The following is a 17,837-nucleotide window of genomic DNA, read 5'->3' on the forward strand; positions in this document are numbered from 1 at the left end:
GGGGGTGTCAGGGAAGAAATGGGGGTGTTAGGGGAGGACATGGGAGTGTTAAGGGAGGACCTGGGGGTGTCACGGCGGGATTTGGGGGTGTCGAGGGAAATGGGTGTGTTAGTGGAGGATACCGGGGGGTTGAGGGGATATGGGGGCGTTGAGAGGATATTAGGGTGTTAGAGGAGAATATGGGGGATACTAGGGGTGGTATGGGGGTGCCGGGAGGATATGGCAGTGTCAGGCGGCACACAGAGTTCTTTGGGGGTAGGAGTGCAGGGGAGATGTGAGGTCTGGGGAAAGAGTAGGGGTTCGGGGGGAATTGGGGGTGTCAGGGGAGAATGAGATGCATTAAGGGTACAGGTGCAGGGGGAGAAAGGAGGATGTCTGGGGAGGGGGATGTGGAGTGCACAAAGACTGGAGGCACAGAGGATCAGTTGGGGTACCAGAGACGTATGGGGTGTATTAGGAGTGGGGGTGCCAGGGAGAGATGGGGTTGAGGGTGAAAATGGGGGTGCCAGGGGGAATACGAGCTGCAGCAGGGGTGGAGGAGGGGAATGGGGGTATCGAGGGGATGTGGAGAGGAGAAAAAGGGGGGTGCCAAGGGTATGCGGGGTGCCTTAGGGCTGGGAGTGCCAGGGAGATGTGGGGGTGCAAGACAAAAATGGGGGTACCAGGGGGGCACGGCGGGGCCAGGGAGGACTGTGAGGTAGATTTGAGACAGTGCTGGGGCATGTGGAGGCTGTGGTGTGGTGCACTGGGGAGGGGGTGTGGGGGTGCCAGGGGTCTATGGAGTGAGGGTGTAGGGGGGATATAGAGATGCCAGAGGCTATGGGGTGCATTGGGGTGAGGGCGTAGGGGGGGATATAGAGGTGCCAGGGGGCATTTAGGGGTGCATTGTGGTGTAGTGCCAGTGGCTATGGAGTGCATTGGGGATAGCAGGAGGGTATGGAGTGCAGTGTGTGTGGGTACAGGAGGGAAAATGGGAGTGCCAGGGGGCGTGGGGGGCACTGTGGTTGTAGAGATGGACTGGGGGACTTTGGGGGGGCACTGAAGTGAGGGGCTGCCTGAGAGGCGTTAGAGGTGCCCTGTGTGATGGGTTTAGGTGGTACATGGTGGAATGACTCTGCAAGGAGACACTGGGGTACCCTGCGGGGTGGTGCTCTGGGGGTTAGGGGGCACCCAGCTCCGGGGCTGCCCTTGTGCTGTCAGACCGTGAAGCTGCACAAGGCTGGTGACACCCCCCAACTACAGCTGGCATCTTCAGGGGCTGGGAGGGATGGTGGTGGCGGTTGCCCTCCAAGCACCACGGCCCTGCCCAACCCACGGGCACCAGTGGGTTTGGGGTGCATGTTTGTGCTCCACGCCCTGGCAATGCCACCCTGTTCCACGGCGCAGTGCCTCCTGGTGAGCTCCGAACGCCCCTTGCCAAGGGCTCGGCGGCTGCCGTGCGGCGTTTGAGTGCCAGGGGGAGGCGTTTCGGACAGAGGAGGGCAGGAGGCAGGGCTGGTGCAGCAGTTCCTTCCCGCCCGCTACAAAGGCAAACCGAACCGAAGCGTGTCCGTGCCCCTGCCCGAGCCCCTGCCAGTGTCCGCAGCCCTGCCCACGCTCCTCCCGGAGCCACGTGGGCAGCCAGGCTGGCAGCAGGAGGGCAGCCACCAAGCCCTGTGGGCACCCCAGCCCTGTGCACGCTTCGACTTGACCTAGGGGTCCGTCCCGTCCCCCCCAGCTTGCAGTTGGCATCGGGACGATGGCTTTCTAAGCTGGAAGAGTGGTGGGCAGCGGCAACGTGTCCTAGGTGCCACCTCCCGCCTTGGCTCTCTGTCGCTAGTGTCCCCATGGTTGCTCTGACTTGGCCTCAGCCCTCCAGGATGCCCCATGCCAGCCAGGTCACTCCTTGGTGGCACATCCGAGCACCCTCGCTTCAGCCAGGGTACGGCGGGGTGCCCAGGGCGAGGGAAGAGAGAGGCTTGCCAAGGCTCCCGGGGGAGGATCCGAGCAGAGCAAAGCCGTGTGGAGGGGCCGAGCGGGGGCTGTCACTTTGTCACCGTGCCCCCCGAGTGCCCCCCGGGTGCCCCGACGCCTGCCGTACCACAAGACTGAAGCAAGCGAGCATGCGGGGGCGGGGGAGAACATCCCAGTGACCAGGGGGAAGCGCCGGGCACCCCACGGGCAGTGCCGGGGGCGAGGGGGCACACACAGCACGGGGGGAGATGGCTCAGTGACCCGGGGGGGGGGCGTTTAAAGGAACTCATCCAGCCTCTGCTGCCACCCACAGGGGCCAAACCCAAGCTTCGTCCTCTCGCCCATCCCCGAAGCATCTGCTGCACCTCAAGAGCATCCTCTGATCCCCAGCTGCCATCCTGGGGGCATTCTTGTTGCTGGGTCCACTTGCCATCTTGGGGGCATCCTTGGTGGTAGGGCCACCTGGCATCTTGGGGACATCCTTGGTGGCAGAGGCACCTGCCATCTTGGAAGCATCCTTGGCCACCTGGCATCTTGGGGACATCCTTGGTAGTAGGGCCACCTGGCATCTTGAAGACATACTTGGTGGCACCTTCTTCTTGGAAGCATCCTTGGCCACCTGGCATTCTGAGGACATTCTTGGTGGTAGGGCCACCTGGCATCTTGGGGGCATCCTTGGTGGTAGGGCCACCTGGCATCTTGGGGGCATCCTTGGTGGTAGAGCCATCTGCCATCTTGGGGGCATCCTTGGTGGCAGGGCCACCTGGCATCTTGACACTGGAGTGGCAGCAGGATGTGTGCAGGATGGGGTCGCCCCTCCACTTCCGTCCCACGCTGGGTTTCCGTGGTGCCCATCCGTCCATCCAGAGGGCACCGGCAAGACATTGGGCAGGGGGCAGGCGGCAGCGGTGTTGGGGGACAATGTACAGGGAGGCTCCGGCGGGGGCTGACTATGACGTCCTTTGTGTTCTGCACCCCCCTCTAGGAGCCCCACGTCCCTCGGGGGGTGGGTGAAGGGGGTGCCCGGGGTCAGCGGCGTGCTGAGAGTCCCCCGGCAGCTGGCAAGGAGCGGGGTGGACGCTGTGGGAGGGGGGTGGCGCTGGGGCGGGCGCTGGGCTGTGCCAGGCGCTGTGCCCGGCGCTGTGCCCGGCGCTACTCGATGACCATGCAGCAGGGGAGGTGCTGCGAGAAGTACTTGAAGAGCTCCGGGGTGGCCCCGGGGCAGTTGGTGAGCTCCAGCTCCTCCAGCTCCTGCAGTTGCACCAGCCCAGACAGCCCCGTGGTGGTCAGCAAGGGGCAACCTGTGAGGGCGTGGCCGAGATTGGCACCCAGGCCTGCCAACGCCCCCCCCTCTAAAATAGCATGCCTCCCAAGCAAACACACCAGCACCCCAAAACCGGGACCCAACCCCCACAGCACCTTAAAGAAATAGCACCCAGAACCCTCTCGACACCTCCAAAACATCACCCCCCAAAAACAACACCCCCAAGCCCATCACCCTGCAAACGACACTGCCAAACCCATCACCCCCCAAAACAACACCCTCAAACCCATCATCCCCGCAAATGACACCCCCAAACTCATCACCCCCCTCAAAGACACCCCAAACCCATCATTCCCCTCAAACAACACCCTCAAACTCATCATTCCCCCAAACCCAACACCTTCCCCAAACCAACACCCCCAAACCCATCATCCTCCCACAGTTACACCTCCAAACCCTTCGTCCCCACCGAACACCACCCCAAAGCCACAATCCTCCTACACCACCGCCCCAGAACTTCAGCACTCCAAAAGCCCAGCCAAGGGCTGACCCCTGGAAGTGGGCTTGGAGCAGGTTTGGGGGGTGCTGGATGTCCCCAGGTCTGTCCCCATCCCCACAGCCGGGGGGCACCCAGGCAGCCCAGCCAGGGGAGCGGGAGGGAGCTCACCAGCCAGTGAAAGGAGCCTGAGGCTGCCCATGCCCAGGAGATGCTTCAGGCCAAAATCCTGCACCTGGAAAAGAGATGGGATGGGAGTGGAGTGGGGCCGATCTGGGGGCTCCACGGGGGTGCCCACTCTGAAGCTGGGGGGGTCAGTACGGCTGGGGCAGGAGCAGGATGCTGGGAGTTGATGCTGGGAGCTGTGTGCTGGGTGCTAGGGCAGGGAGCTGGGTGCTGGAACAGGAGCTGGGTGTATGGGGCAGGATGCTGGGTGCTAGGAGAGGAAGTGGGCACTGAGACAGGGAGCTAGGTACTGGGGCTGGGTGCCAGGACAGAGAGCTCAGGTTGTGAGGCTGGGTGCTGGGAACTGTGTACTGGGGTAGGGAAATGGGTACTGAGGCAGGGGCAGGATGCTGGGCTTGGATGCTGAGACAAGGGTGCTGGCCAGGGAGACGGATGCTGGAATAGGAGCAGGATACTGTGGCTGGGTGCTGGCTGAAGGGGTAGGGAGCTGGGGAAGGGTGCCAGGGCAGGAGGCAGGGTGTTGGGCATAGGGACAGAGTGCAGGATGTTGGTTCAGGGAACTGCATGCTGGGCCAGGGTGCCAGGCCAGGGTGAGTGGGCAGGGAACTGGGTGCTAGGGCAGAGAGCTGGGCACAAGATCAGGGTGCTGGGGGGAAGATGCCAAGGCTGAGTCCTGCTGAGCTCACAAGAGAACTCAGCCCCATCCCTTCTCCACCTCCTGGCACCAAATGGTGGTGGAGTCTCCATCCAGCCTGAGGTGCCCACTCTGAGCTGGAGGCCCATCTCCAGGGAGGTGTCAGCTGCTCTGCCCGCCCTCCCTGTATGCCAGCTGGGACAGGCACAGCTGTGTGCTCTCTGGCACCTACCTGGCAGCACCAGCGCAGGTAGAGGCTCCGCAGGGAGGACATAGTGGACAGGTAGCTGAGGCCAGTGTCAGTGATCCGCACGCACCTGTGGGTACAAGGCAGCTCAGAGCCTGGCCACGAGCAGGGCATCAGGCTGCACTCACTGCCCCCACTGTGGCTTGGCGTGGTACAGAATGGCAACATGTGACATGGCCTTGGTATGGTCCAGAATGGCTCAGTTTGGCATGGCACAGCTGAGCATAGCATGGTGTGGTTCCACATGGCATGATGCAGTGTAGCATGGTATGACATGCTGTGGCATGGTTCCACATGGCATGGTATGGTATGGAATGGCATGGGATGGCTTAGCATAGCATCTGTTGTGGCATTGCCTTGGCACTGCTTGGCATGCCTCAGCATGGTTTGGCACGGCACAGAATGCCTCAGCTCAGAATGCTATGCCATGATGCACCTTAGTATGGCTTGGGGTGCCTCAGCATGGCATAGCCCCAGCACGATGTGGCATGGCATGGCACACTTTCACATGCCATGGCATAGCATGGCACACCTTCACATGCCATGGCATAGCATGACAGCATGGCATGGCATCTGTTGCCTTTGCCATGGTATTATATGGCATGACATGCCTTAGGACTGCTCAACATTCCTCAGCATGGCATGGCATGGCACAGCACAGCCTCAGCATGACATGACAATATGATATGGCATGGGATACCATGGCTTGACATGGCACAACATGCCTTGTCCACTGCTTGGCATGCCCCCAACATGTCTTGTCCTGGCATGAAAGACCTCAGGATGCTGTGACACGGGATGGCATGACAACATAACATGATATGACATGGTTTGGCATGGCATCACATTGTCCTTGGCACTGCTTGTCATGCCTCAGCATGGCCTGGGATGGCATGGCCTCAACATGGTGTGACCTAGCGTGACACAGATTAACATGGCACAACAGCATGGTATGGCATAGCCTGACATGGTATGGCCTGACAGCATGCCTTGGCACTGCTCAGCATGGCTCAGCATGGCACAGCTCTAAATGTCATGACAGCACAGCGTGGCATGGTACAGCATGCCTTGACACTGCTCATCGTTTCTCAGCATGGCTTGGCATGGGATGGCATGGCACAGCTCAGTGTGACATAACAGCACGGCATGGCACACCTGGGGTCTGCTCATCACTTCTCAGCATGGCTTGGCATGGCATGGCACCGCTAAGCCTGACATGCCGGCATGGCGTGGCACGGCATGACAGGAGACGCCTTGGCGCCGCTCGGCACGGCTCGGCACGGCTCGGCGCCGCTCAGCTCAGCTCGGCACGGCTCGGAGCGGCTCGGCACGGCTCGGCACGGCTCGGAGCGGCTCGGCACGGCTCGGCACGGCTCGGAGCGGCTCGGAGCGGCTCGGCACGGCTCGGCACGGCTCGGAGCGGCTCGGCACGGCTCGGCACGGCTTGGAGCGGCTCGGCACGGCTCGGCACGGCTCGGCGCGGCTCGGAGCGGCTCCCTACCTGTCCAGCACCAGCTCCTCCAGCTTGTGCAGGTCGCAGGCGATGTACTCCAGGGCCATGTCGGTGATGCGAGGGCACCAGGACAGGTCGAGGCTGCGCAGCTTGCGCAGGTTCTCGGCCACCAGCTCGACGCCGTCGTCGGTGACCTTGGAGCATCCGGAGAGGCTGAGCACGCTCAGGTTGGGCAGGCTGTGCACCATGTTGACCACGCCGTGGTTGGTGATCTCCCAGCAGGAGTTGAGGCGCAGGGTGTGGGTGGTGTAGCCCTGCTTGGCGGTGAAGTATGCCAGGGCCGTGTCCGTCACGTGGTAGGCCTGCAGGTTGAGCTCGGTGAGGTTGGGCAGCAGCTGGGAGATGGCAGCGATGGCATCGTCGGCCACGTTGATGCAGTCGCTGACGCTCAGCGCCGTGATGCGGGCGTTGAGGCTGGACCACAACCCGGCCTCCGTGAAGTCGTTGCAGCCCGACAGCTCCAGCCTCACCACGCCCTGCATCTGCTCCAGCATCACCTGCCGAGGCAGCGGCGGGTCAGGGCACTCCGGGCGCCGCTGCCCGCACCGTGCCCGCACCTCGGCTCGTTCTCGAGCCCGGATGCTTCCAGGCTTGTGTGGGTCCGGACTGCTCCCTGTCTCCCCCTGGCGGTGGAGCGAAGCCTTGCTCCAGGACATGTCCCAGGAGGGGACAGGAAGGGACCCACTGACCGCAGCCCCTCGGTCCCAGGCTGTGCTCTGCTTTGGGACGGTGCAGCTGTAGAGCAGCTGATGCTGCGTTTGGCCATCACACAGTGGTGAGGGCCTTGCCCGGCCCCATGCAGAGTTGCCCAATCCCCGTCTGACCCACAGGTGACTCCTTTTTGCGGAGCAGCAGCCAGCCAAACAAGATTATCCCCATCCCACCACTGTCCACTCCCCACACAGTGCGATCACCTTGGCGGCAGCATCCACAGGCAGCCACCTCCACCAACACCAGCACCCTCAATCCCTGCCCAGTGCAGGCTGCAGCCCATCCTGTGATCCAGACAGGGACTCCTGATGTTGCCCACCCCCATGGGGTGGCCGTGCCACCTGCCTGCTCCTCGCTTGGTGGCCAGCCAAAGCTCTGCCTGCAGCCCTGTCCCCAGGGACTGCCGCATCTCAACCACCTTGGTCACCTCGCTGCCTTCACCTACCTCCAGGCCTGCATCAGTGATGGTTGACCTCTTAAGGCTCATGGACTTGACCCCCTTCTTGGAGAGGGGATAGTTGTCAATGAACTCACAAATGTCCAGATCGGAGACGCCCACCAGGCAGAAGCCCTCGAAGCCGCGCACGGCGAAGCCCTGCAGGCTGACAAACTCCTTCTCTCCACCGGGCAGGACGTTGTAGAGCTCTTTGGTGTGCAGGACGGGGGTCAAACCCACCCAGAACTTGGGCTGGTAGAGCACCCTCCGCCAGGCCTTGCACACCTGCGCCAGGACGCACTTCTCGCATGCCGAAAAGTACCAGAACAAGCGGTTGAGAATCTTCTCGTCCACTGCCAGCTGCCTCTCCGAGGGCGACCCCGGCAGCCGCTCCGGGGAGGGCTGCTCCGAGCCTTCGCTCGTGCTCAGTCCCACCAAGGAGGCGCCGGCAGGGGAGGAGACGCCGCCCAGAGCGGCCAAGGAGAGCGGGGAGGCCAGGCTGGGGATGGGCAGGTCGCTGTGGTGGGCTAAGGCTGGGCTGAGGATGGCAGGCACAGAGGAAGGCTGGCACAGGCGGTTCTTGACGGCGGGGGTGCCTTTGGTGATGCTGGCAGAGCCGAGGCCGTTGGGTTGAGTGGGGATCTTCACCAGTCCATTGCGGGGCAAACATGGGGGCTTGGTGTCGCCGTTTCTCGGGTTCGACATCTTCCACAGGTCTCTCTGTAACATAGCAGGGTGGTGGTGGTGAGTGGGTGAGAGGGCTGAAGGGAGGGTGGACAGAGCTGGGAAACGTGGCACTGGTGGGGATGGGGGTCCTGGAGGTCATAGATTCATAGAATGGTTTGGTTTGGGAGGAAGTTTCAAGGTCATCCAGTTTCAACTCCCTGCCACAGGCAGGGACACCTCTCACCAGCCCAGGCTGCTCAAGGCCTCATCCAGCCTGGCCTTCAACACTTCCAGGGAGGCTGTGGATTACAGGATGACAAAATCACGCCCGGGGAGGTTGTGGATCACAGAATCACAGAACCACAACCTCCCTGGGCAAACCTGTGCCAGTGTCAGTCCTGTCCCTGGGCAGGGCTGAGAAATGCGATGGCACTGGTGTGGGATGGAGATCTGGCATGAAGACACAAGGTGGCATGGTGGTGCAGGACCTCTGGACACAGCCCCAGTGGAACACGGTCCTCCAAGGGGCCATGAGGCCTTTGTATCCTCCATGATGGGAGACAGATGGAGATTTGTTCCCAGACTTTCATAGCCCTCTTGGATCCTGGGATCCAGCCAGCAATGGGGGATGGAGCAGGATGGCAGAATAGGCAGCGAGGGCTACCTGCTGCCTGACACTGGGGCTGCAGGGACCCCTCTGCTCCAGAGCCTCCTGAGGAGTCCTGGCCCTGAGCTAAGCCTCTTGGCTCTCCTCTCCCTCTTGTCACAGCAAACCTGAGCCTGCTGTGGCTGCCAGAACTCCCTGTCCCAGCAGCCTGGCCAAGCTGCCCCTGGCCAGCCAGCGTTGTCTCACTAGGAGATCAGCAGCTCTCCACCGACATGCAGTGACAGAGCCTCCACCACAGTCATCGTGGGCTTGGAAAAGAAGTCAGAGATGGACTGGTTCGGATTGGAAGGGACCTTTAAAAGCCCAGGGACATGTAGTGCAGGGACATGCCCACCCAGAGCAGGCTGCTCACAGCGTCACACAACCTGACCTGCAGTGGTGCCAGCCATGGGGCAGCTCCCACCTCTCTGGGAAGCCTCCCCACAATCAGTGCCAAACCATTCTCCCTTCTCTCCACTCTCAATCTCCCTCTTGCAGTTCAAATCATTCCCCCTCGGCCTGCCACAACAGGCCCTGCTCAAAACTCTGTCCCCAGCTCCCTAATCCCTCTTTACCTTCTGAAAGGCCACCAGGAGGTCTCCCTGGAGCCTTCTCCTCTGCAGGCTGAACATCCCCAACTGTCCCAGCCTGGCCTCACAGCAGAGGGCTTCCAGCCTCAGATCATAGAGCTGGAGGTGACAGGAGGCAGCAGCAACGAAGCTGAGCTGCCCATGGTGGCTGTGCCAGCCTGGTGCTGGCACCAAGCCCATGCCACCAGGAGCCTGGCCGAGCCCTGCTGAGCCCCGCAGCAGCCTGGTGGCACCCAGCAAAGCAGGCCCATAAATATTTCAGCAGCAGCCAGCCCTGCTCCCCGGTGGCCCCCATCCATTATTCAACACATTTCCTTCTATAAATACAGAGGTGAATAATTGATGGGAGCTCAGCCCCCACCTCACAACTCCTGCCCCAGCCAGTGCCTGGCACGGACTTCTGCCAGTTTCTCTGCCCACCCTGCATGCATCCCATTTGCCCTGAAGACACTGAGCTCCTGGAAAGCCTCTGGGAACACAGTGAGGAGGAACTGGAGCTTAGGGAAGCAGCTTCTGAGCCATGGACGCGGTTTCCAAGCCGTCAGGGATGGCTGCCGCATCCATCTGGTGGTGACTGGTGGGACCACAGAGTCACGGAACCATGGCTGGGTTGGAAGAGCCCTTAAAGATGTCCATGTACGACCCCCGTGCCATGGACAGGGACACCTCCCACTAGCCCAGGTTGCTCAGGCCTTCTCCAGCTTTGAGCTGGAAAAGTTGGACTGGTGTGAGCTGCCAGGGCCAGGGTGACAGTGGTGGGAGCTGCTGGGGCCAGGGTGAGAGTGGTGTGAGGTGCCAGGGCCAGGGTGACAGTGGTGGGAGCTGCTGGGGCCAGGGTGGGAGCGGTGGGAGCTGCTGAGGTGTCTCTCACAGTGGCATGGAGCTGCCTGTAGACAGCCCAGCCCAGTGGCAGCGCAGAGCCAGGGGATGACCACAGGCCTGTGCAAACAGACCGATGCCAATCCCTGTGTGGCTGCAGCCTCCTCTCTCTGCCTCCACTCATGCTGCTTGAGGGAATAGCTGAGCCTTTGCTGCTTGGACATCTTAAACTCAGTTGAAAGCAGGTGAAGAAGAGGGTAAAGAAGGCAGAAACTCCAAACCTGGGCACTTGTCTGCAGTTAGGGAAGCAACCAGAGCAGTGTCCAAGGTGTATGACACAGCCTCACATCGCAAATCCAAACAGGTGACCCCAGGCAGCATGGAAATGCTGTCACTCCTGCATGCCTCCCACAGCCAAAGCTGTGGCCACCCCCAGAGAGAGGACAGGTGATGGCAGAGGGGCAGTCTGGGGCTTCAGGTGCCCAAGGGCACAGTCACAGGAGGAGCCAGATGCTGACAAGTGGCTGGACAGAAATGCAGCCAGCAGGAGGTGTTGGCAAGAGTTCCAAACAGCTCAGACCTCGTCTGGTCCTTGAAGCCAGGCTCAGGCTGGTGGAGGCTTAGGGGTTCAGCAGCTTTCCCAGTCTTGCCTTGGGAGGCTGGGCCAGGTCCCTGGGCACTGTCTGGCTCACAGAGACCCCAAAATGTGAGTGAGCTGGGAGGTCACTTCACACTTAAAGGCAGCTGAAAGTTCAGGCCTCCTGAGCACTAGCAGGCTCCAGACAGTGGCAGTGGGAGCCAGGCAGGCAGAGTGGTTGTCTAAATCTCCCCAGGGAAACGGTCAGGCAAGGATCTGGGGGTTTCTAGCACCCCCAAAAGCAGCAGGACTGTGCTTGGAGGGAGGATCCCAGCCCACAGAAGGTGACCTGCTTTCTCCTCCATCTCTGGCATCATGGGGCAGCACTGGCATCTGCCTTTTGCTGCTGCAGGAAAGCCCTTGCCTGCTACCAAGCATCCCCTTCAGGTTCCTACACCCTGGAGCTGAGGCCACAGTGCTCCAAAGCTCAAGTGCCACATCTCACCTGACCAGATTTGCTGCCTGCTGGGATGACCAATACCACTCTTGCCCTGCCCTAGGCCTTCCCCTCAACCCGCTGAACAGAGAAGAGACAGGGAGATATGAAGCCAGCTGCCATGGAAGTGCCAGTGCAGAGCAACTGAGCAGCAACATGAGCACCTCCATACACTTTTTGGCCATCTCAAGGCAGCAGGAGAGCAGAGATTTGGGCTTTACTCCTCTCCCCATAACCTTGCTTTTTGCAGATTGAGTGATCAGGCCACCAGCAACAGCAGCAGCAGGAATGTCCAGCATTTGGTTCAACATCCTAACTCTGGGATCTCACAGGAAGGGACTCCCTCTGAGCAATCACCCTCTGCTCTCACAGGCCAAAGCTCATGAGGGAGGCATCTACCAGCAGAGGAGCACCAGGTCCCAATCTGCAGTGGGAGGAAACCTGACAAAAGCAAAGGGCAAACTCTTTCAGTCTCCTGACTTCACTCCAGGGTGCACATTTCCCAGGGAACGTCACTGCCAGCGCAGGCAGCTTCATTCACCAGGGGTTTGTCACCCTCTCTGAGCCATGATGCAGTGCTGGGGGGCGGCCTTGACGCAGGAAGAGAGGAGAAAGAAGGGGTCTGAAAGCCTCTTGCTGCCAAAGTGACACAGCAGAAGGGTATGCAGGGAGGAGTACGATGGAAGCTGCTGGGAAGCTGGGGACTGAAGCACCTCTGAAGAGACACAAGGGCCTCAAAGGCTTGGAGAGATGATCACACTTCCCTGGCAGTGCCACCCTTCCCTGGCTATTTGCTGGGGAACCCCAGGCTGTGGCAGAGGACAATTTCTGGCTCAGCCATCAGGTAGCCAACCTGTTGGGCCAGACAGTCACATACTGGACCAGGCAGTCACACACTGGATCAGGCAGTCACTCACTGGATCAGACAGTTATCCAGTGGATCAAGTAGTCAACCTGTTGGCTCAGGCAGGCACCCTCTAGATCAGGCAGTCACACACTGGATCAGACAGTTATCCAGTGGATCAAGTAGTCAACCTGTTGGCTCAGGCAGGCACCCTCTAGATCAGGCAGTCACACACTGGATCAGGCAGTCAGACACGAGGTCATGCAGTTGTCCCATGGTGGTCTGGTTGGAAGGTCAGAGCCCCCTGAGGACTCCAGGTCAGCTGGGCTCTCTGTCCAATGGAGGCTTTGGACTGCTCAGATGTGGGAGTCACTGCACCCTTGGTTCTGCAGGTCTGCTCAGCACCGCGGACCGAGGCCGGTGCCCGCTCAGCACCGCGGACAGCTGCTTCATTCAGCACCATGGACAGCAGCGCCGCCAGGGCGGCTTCCCCCGCAAGCTGCCTCTGCGGGACATCGCCAGCTCGATGGCCCCTGTGCGCATCCACCACTGCCCTGCCGGGTTCCTGTCACCATCCACTGCTGTGCTTCAACATCCCTGTAAGAAACCCCACTTTAGCCCTAGCAGGGCTCTGTAAGGACCTACCACTGCCCCACCAGGTCCTTATAAAAGATCCTACTACTGCTCCACTAGGGCCTTATAAAAGATCCTACTTTTGCCCTACTGAATCCTTATAAAAGACCCTACCATGGCCCTGCTGCACCCTGGAATCCCCTCTCCTGCTCCATCAGCCTGGCCCAAAGCTCTTATTGTCCTTCCAAGATCCAAGCCTTCTGCAAAACAGTTCCTGCAGAGCCGCTGCTTGAGCGAGCGAGCAGTTGGGCAGTGAGCAGCCCAGGGCCCCCTGCACACACACACACACACACACATCTGCACCTATCTGCACCCCCAGACATGCACAGCCACAGGCACAAGCACCCCGTCGGAGCGCCAGGGGCCGGTGGATGCCCCCAGCAGGAGGCGGGGCCCTGGGCCGCCCATCCCCAGGCACACACAAACAGGCAGCAGCGGCTGCCGCGGGTTGCATCAGCTGAATTCATTAGCCTGTCTATTTTTACTAATGCAGCAAATCAACTTGCTCCTACGGGCGGGGGAAAACAGAGCTGAGAGACGGAGCTGTGGCACAGCACTACAGCCCAGGCCTTTGTCCAGCACTCCGGAGGGTGATGGCTCCCTCAGCTCGGCCCGACAGCCCCAGCCTGACAGCCACGGGCTTGGTTGGAGGAGGTGGGGGGAGGGGGTGGGCTGCTGAAGCTGCCAACCGAAGCACATGGTGGTAATAAAGACATCCCAGCCACACGGATTTCCTTCCCTGGCAGCTCTTGGTGGCGTGTGAGCTGACTCCTGCCCTCCTAGCAGCTCTGACTGCTGCCTGTGACACAGGGAGACTTCCCTGCTCTCTGCAGCTCCCTGAGAGGAGGCAGCAGCCAGCTGGGGGTTGGGCTCTGCTCCCTAGTCTCAGAGGGTAGAAGGAGAGGCAATGGCCTGAAATTCTGCTGGAGGAGGCCTGGGTTGGAGAGGAGGAAATATTTCTTTGCTGCAAGAGTGGTCAGGGGTTGGCCCAGGCTGCCCAGGAGGTGGTGGAGTCCCCATGCCTGGAGGGGTTCACCTGTGGCTATGGCACCTGGGGCCAGGGTTTGGTGGCCATGGTGGTGCTGGGTTGCTCGTTGGACTGGATGAAGTTGGAGAGCCTTTCCAAACCAAACCACTGCATGGTTCTGTGAGTGGGTGTGCAACCAACATCCTCTCAGACCAGATCCCTTCAGAGGGCTTAGGTTACCCCAGCAATGCAAAGGAGCCACAGGAGGAGCTGGAGGAGTCAGCAGCCCCCTGCAGATGGAGGGGCAGCAGTGTGCTTGGGCAGCAGAAGCTATGCATGTGGGGTTGTGCACAGGCAGATCTGTGTGCCCTGGCCTGGCACTCACACAGCTCAGCTGGGAGAGGCTCAGAGTACAGCTCCAAACTTGGCACTACCTGTTCTTCCTCTGTTCAAGCCAGGAGCTCACAGTGGGGACCAGGCCTCACTGCTCTGCCTAGCCCTGGACACCTGCAATCTTTTGGAGGGGGACCCAAGAAACTCCTTCCTGAGCCTACCCTGAGAGCTCTTTGGGAGTAGCTCTCCTCCTTCCTTGTTGGCTTCTGACAACAGCAAAGAGCTCATCCTGATATGCAGTGGACAAAGGGGCTCTGAAGGGGCGGGGAAAACAACTGATTTGAGTCCTGCTCCTGCTGACTGCTGAATCCACCACTGGATCTCAGGCAGCAGAATTGTCATGATAGAGGCTCCTCAGCACCACTGTCTGCATTGTCCCACAGCCTCCCAGAAGGGCAAGACCTGGAGCCAGGCTCTCCAGGGCCAGTCCTATGTCCAGGGAGCTGGGAAAATGCCAGCTGAGGTGCCAAAGCCAAGCTGCACTCAGGTCCTCACCACTTTCTGCTTAACTGAGCTCTTCTCAGGTCCTCACTGTTCTCTGCTTAGTTGAGGGACACCTCTTAGCCAATAACACCAGAAGCTGCAGCTGCTGTCCCCTCAACTCTCAGCGTGGGGGAACTGCAGAGAGGAGACAAAGCTGCAGTCCCCACAGGCCTGGCAAGGCAAACCCTCCTTGCAACAGGTAGTGAGATCCACTCTGACTGTCACCAACCTTTCCTGCAGCAGCTTTTCTCTTCTCTTCTCTGCTAGGACCCAAACCTCCCAAACACACCAAGTCCTGCCCTTCCTCCCCACCCCAGATAGTTCCATGTCCCCTGGCATGAACTCTCCACCCAAGAGGAGATGCACAAAGCAGAGTTGGACCTCCACATGCTGCCCTGTGCCCAGCTCCTCCAGCCTCACGCTTCAGCCAAGCTTTTCACTGCTACCCATAGACCAAGGCCAGGGGAAGAGGCCACAGCAACTCTTGTGCCCAGCTCAGCCTCTCCTCGTTGTATGCTCAGCCAGACCCTAATCAGCAGCACTCAACATGTTGCAGCCTTCTGCTCTGCACCTCTTGAGCCCAGAAAGATATGAACATAAATGAAGATCCCATGAGGAGAGGAGCCAGGGGACCACGGCTCACAGATGTTCCCAGGCCTCCTGTCCCTGAACTCCTTGGGTACCACTGGGACTTGAGCATCTCCTCAAAACCCTTCACTCTTCCAGACATGGCAGTGTCCACTCAAGCAGTGGTATCCCTTTGTCCCTGGGCTTGGGGATCTGGCCAGGAGCTGGGGTTGGGGTGAGGTGGGTAGACACCTGCCTAGCACCTAGACCACCAGCTTCCTGAATGCCAGCACAGTGTTCAGCCACAAGACTCTTTGATGCAGGTGGTTGTGGCCTCTGAATGTCAACATAGGCTCCAAAAAGCCATTAAGTGCATCCTAGAAGCAAAATCAGTGACCTGATCCTGCTCCCAGCACAGCCCCATCAGGCCATCTGGATGTGCACTGGGCATGGCTCACACCTCCAGTAGGTAGAAACCCCAGAGAAGTGGCTTCTGCTGATCTACTCCTTCCCCAGACACCCTCCCCTTCAGCCCCAGCCTCTCCTCTGTGCCTGGAGCACTCGGCAAACGTGACAGGGCCCCGTGGCAGGTGGGCAGAGATTGGGCGGGGGTGGGATGCTGCCGAAAGAGCCCCACTTGCCCACGTGCCCCATCCTGCTGCCTCCCACACCACCAGCACCCACTCGCTTCCCAGGTCCCCATCCTCCCTTCTGGGTGCTGCTCCATCCCCACAGTACCTGGCTTGGGGATGGGGAAACTGAGGAAAGGGAAGAGCACTGCAGATTTGTCATGGAGCTGCCAAACCCTGAGCCAGGCTCAGCTTCAGCCTGCAGAGCCTGAAGGCAACCTTCAGCTCCCAAACTCGAAGTGTTCCCTCTGGAACACAGCCACATCCCCACCAGATGGTCAACATGCAGGTGACCCCACCAGAGGGAATGAGGGGACCCTGTCCCTGCTCGTGCCTTCCTGAATGTGCCACCTTGGCCTGAGGGTCCCTCGGTGCCCAGGAGCAGCATCTGGGGAGACAGGAGGTTGCCAGTGCCAGGCTTGCTCATCCTGCTGCTCCCCAGCACTGTGGAGCTGCTGGCACGGGGAACAGAGCAAAGGGATCGATGTGGGGGAAGCCAGCTCGGGGAAAAATAGATACCCAGCTCATGAAAAATGGATGCTCCAGCCAGCCCCCCCCAGCTCCAGAGCCACCTCCCTCCCTCTTCCCGGTAGCCAGAGTGAAATCAGCACCCAGCTTCCAGAGGAGAGGAGATGCCAGCATGGCACGGCACCCTCTCTGCACCCTGCTGAATGCCAAGGTGCTGCTGAGGGGGTCCAAGCCCTCCTGTACCATTGGGCAGAGGGTAGTCTTGGAGCAGGACTTGTGTCAGCAGCATCCCCAGGAGCATCTGTTTCCTCTGGACTTTGCTGCCTGGGCACCACCATGCCCAGTTAGCACAGGCTGATGCTAAAGAACCAAAGCAGCCTTGGCCTGGTGTCTCACAGCAGCCCCCAAGCCCCGACCCAGATGAGGTCATGAGGGTCTCTGCCTGGCTGCTGCCACAACCTCGTGCCTCAGTTTCCCCCATCCCAGTCCAGTTTGTCCACCCAAGCACCCTCAGCACCAGTTGGCCTCACACAAGTACCCTTCCAGCCCTTGTCCCACCAAAGCAACCTGCCCCCAGCCTCTCCACCTCCTCCTGGGCTTCTGGGATGGGGGTGCCTGGCCCCAGACTGGGCTCAGTGAGACTCCACTATAGGGCTCAGTTCCCTCAGCCCCATCCCAGTTGGGACCACCCCCTGGTCCTCAGGAAGGGGGGATAGGGTGGGGGTAGCTGTGCCAGTGTCCCCCACCCTGCATCCAAAGGAAGCCCTCCCAAGGTGTTGGGGTGTCAAGGCACAGCCCTGGGGGTGCCAAGAGTCCTGTAGTGCCATCAATGAGGACAAGGGGCAGCTGAACGGGGGGGAGGGAGGGGGAGGGGAAACAACAACAAGCAACACCCCTGCCCCCCCCCGCCCCTATCCCTCACAACCATTTCCCTTCGCACCCCAAAACAGCCCCCACTTCCCCCCCCAACATCCATCCAGTTATGTCCAACCATGCTGGGCACCTCCTGACCCCCTCAAACTGTCAAATAAGCGGGGGGTGGGGGTCAGCATCACCGGGAAGCGGCGGGGGGGGTGGGTGGGTTGGATTTCCACACCGTCCAGTATCCTCTCTTGAGCTTACTGGAAGAAGGGATGGGGAAGGATGGAGCCGGGTAGGTGGGGATGGGGGGGGAGTGGGGGGCACAAACCGGACCGGGAGTTACCGGGGCCGGGCTGGCTCCACCGCCGTTATATAACGCGGCTCCATGATGCGGGATGCGGTGTTGGGGTGGGGGGGGGAGCGGTTCGCGGTGCAGGGGTCGGGGTCGGTGACGGTGTCGGTGACGGTGCCGGCACCGGCGCCGACACCGGCACCGACACCGAGCCTGGCTTTGTATTGTCAAGCTTCTTATTCCCGAACGATTCCTTACCTCCAGCAGCGATTCCCGAATCTCATGCCATGCCTTGTGCCAATCCTCTTTTGGTGGCAGGAGAAGGGGAGGGGGGGGGGGGGAAATCCAGCGGGAAGAAAAACCGGGAAAAAAAAAATCCTCTCCTCTTCCCCCCCCCACCCCTTTTCCTCCCTCCCTCCCCCCCACCCCCCCCACCCTCCCCAACAACCTCCCCTCCCAAAAATAT

General features: G+C 60.5%; 1 protein-coding gene across 3 annotated transcripts; it reads right to left on the reverse strand.

The window, feature by feature from the left end:
- Nucleotides 1–1,495: 1,495 nt before the first annotated feature.
- FBXL16 (F-box and leucine rich repeat protein 16) lies at nucleotides 1,496–17,765 on the reverse strand. Of its 3 annotated transcripts, none has more exons than XM_064153223.1 (6): nucleotides 17,630–17,765; nucleotides 7,450–8,160; nucleotides 6,282–6,790; nucleotides 4,766–4,850; nucleotides 3,885–3,948; nucleotides 1,496–3,254 (listed from the first exon to the last, which is right to left on the reverse strand). In XM_064153223.1, exons 2-6 carry the CDS (start codon nucleotides 8,143–8,145, stop codon nucleotides 3,106–3,108), a joined length of 1,503 nt encoding a protein of 500 aa, XP_064009293.1. In that variant the 5' UTR covers nucleotides 8,146–8,160; nucleotides 17,630–17,765; the 3' UTR covers nucleotides 1,496–3,105. The 3 variants fall into 3 exon arrangements, with proteins under 3 accessions (XP_064009293.1, XP_064009295.1, XP_064009294.1); XM_064153225.1 differs by lacking the exon at nucleotides 17,630–17,765 and adding an exon at nucleotides 12,152–12,229; XM_064153224.1 differs by lacking the exon at nucleotides 17,630–17,765 and having other exon boundaries at nucleotides 7,450–8,169.
- Between the last annotated feature and the right edge of the window lie 72 nt (nucleotides 17,766–17,837).

Source organism: Pogoniulus pusillus, chromosome 13, assembly GCF_015220805.1.
Source record: "Pogoniulus pusillus isolate bPogPus1 chromosome 13, bPogPus1.pri, whole genome shotgun sequence".
Taxonomy (NCBI): Eukaryota; Metazoa; Chordata; class Aves; order Piciformes; family Lybiidae; genus Pogoniulus; species Pogoniulus pusillus.

Bases quoted from the DNA above. Each gene is read 5' to 3' on its own strand.
- FBXL16 (XM_064153224.1), bottom strand. From the start codon at position 8,169: ATGTTACAGAGAGACCTGTGGAAGATGTCGAACCCGAGAAACGGCGAC. The intron at 6,791-7,449 runs GTAGGTGAAGGC...CTGCCTCGGCAG, and splicing joins TCACTGATGCAGGCCTGGAG to GTGATGCTGGAGCAGATGCA. The intron at 3,255-3,884 runs GTGAGCTCCCTC...ACGCCCTCACAG, and splicing joins CAGGCTCCTTTCACTGGCTG to GTTGCCCCTTGCTGACCACC.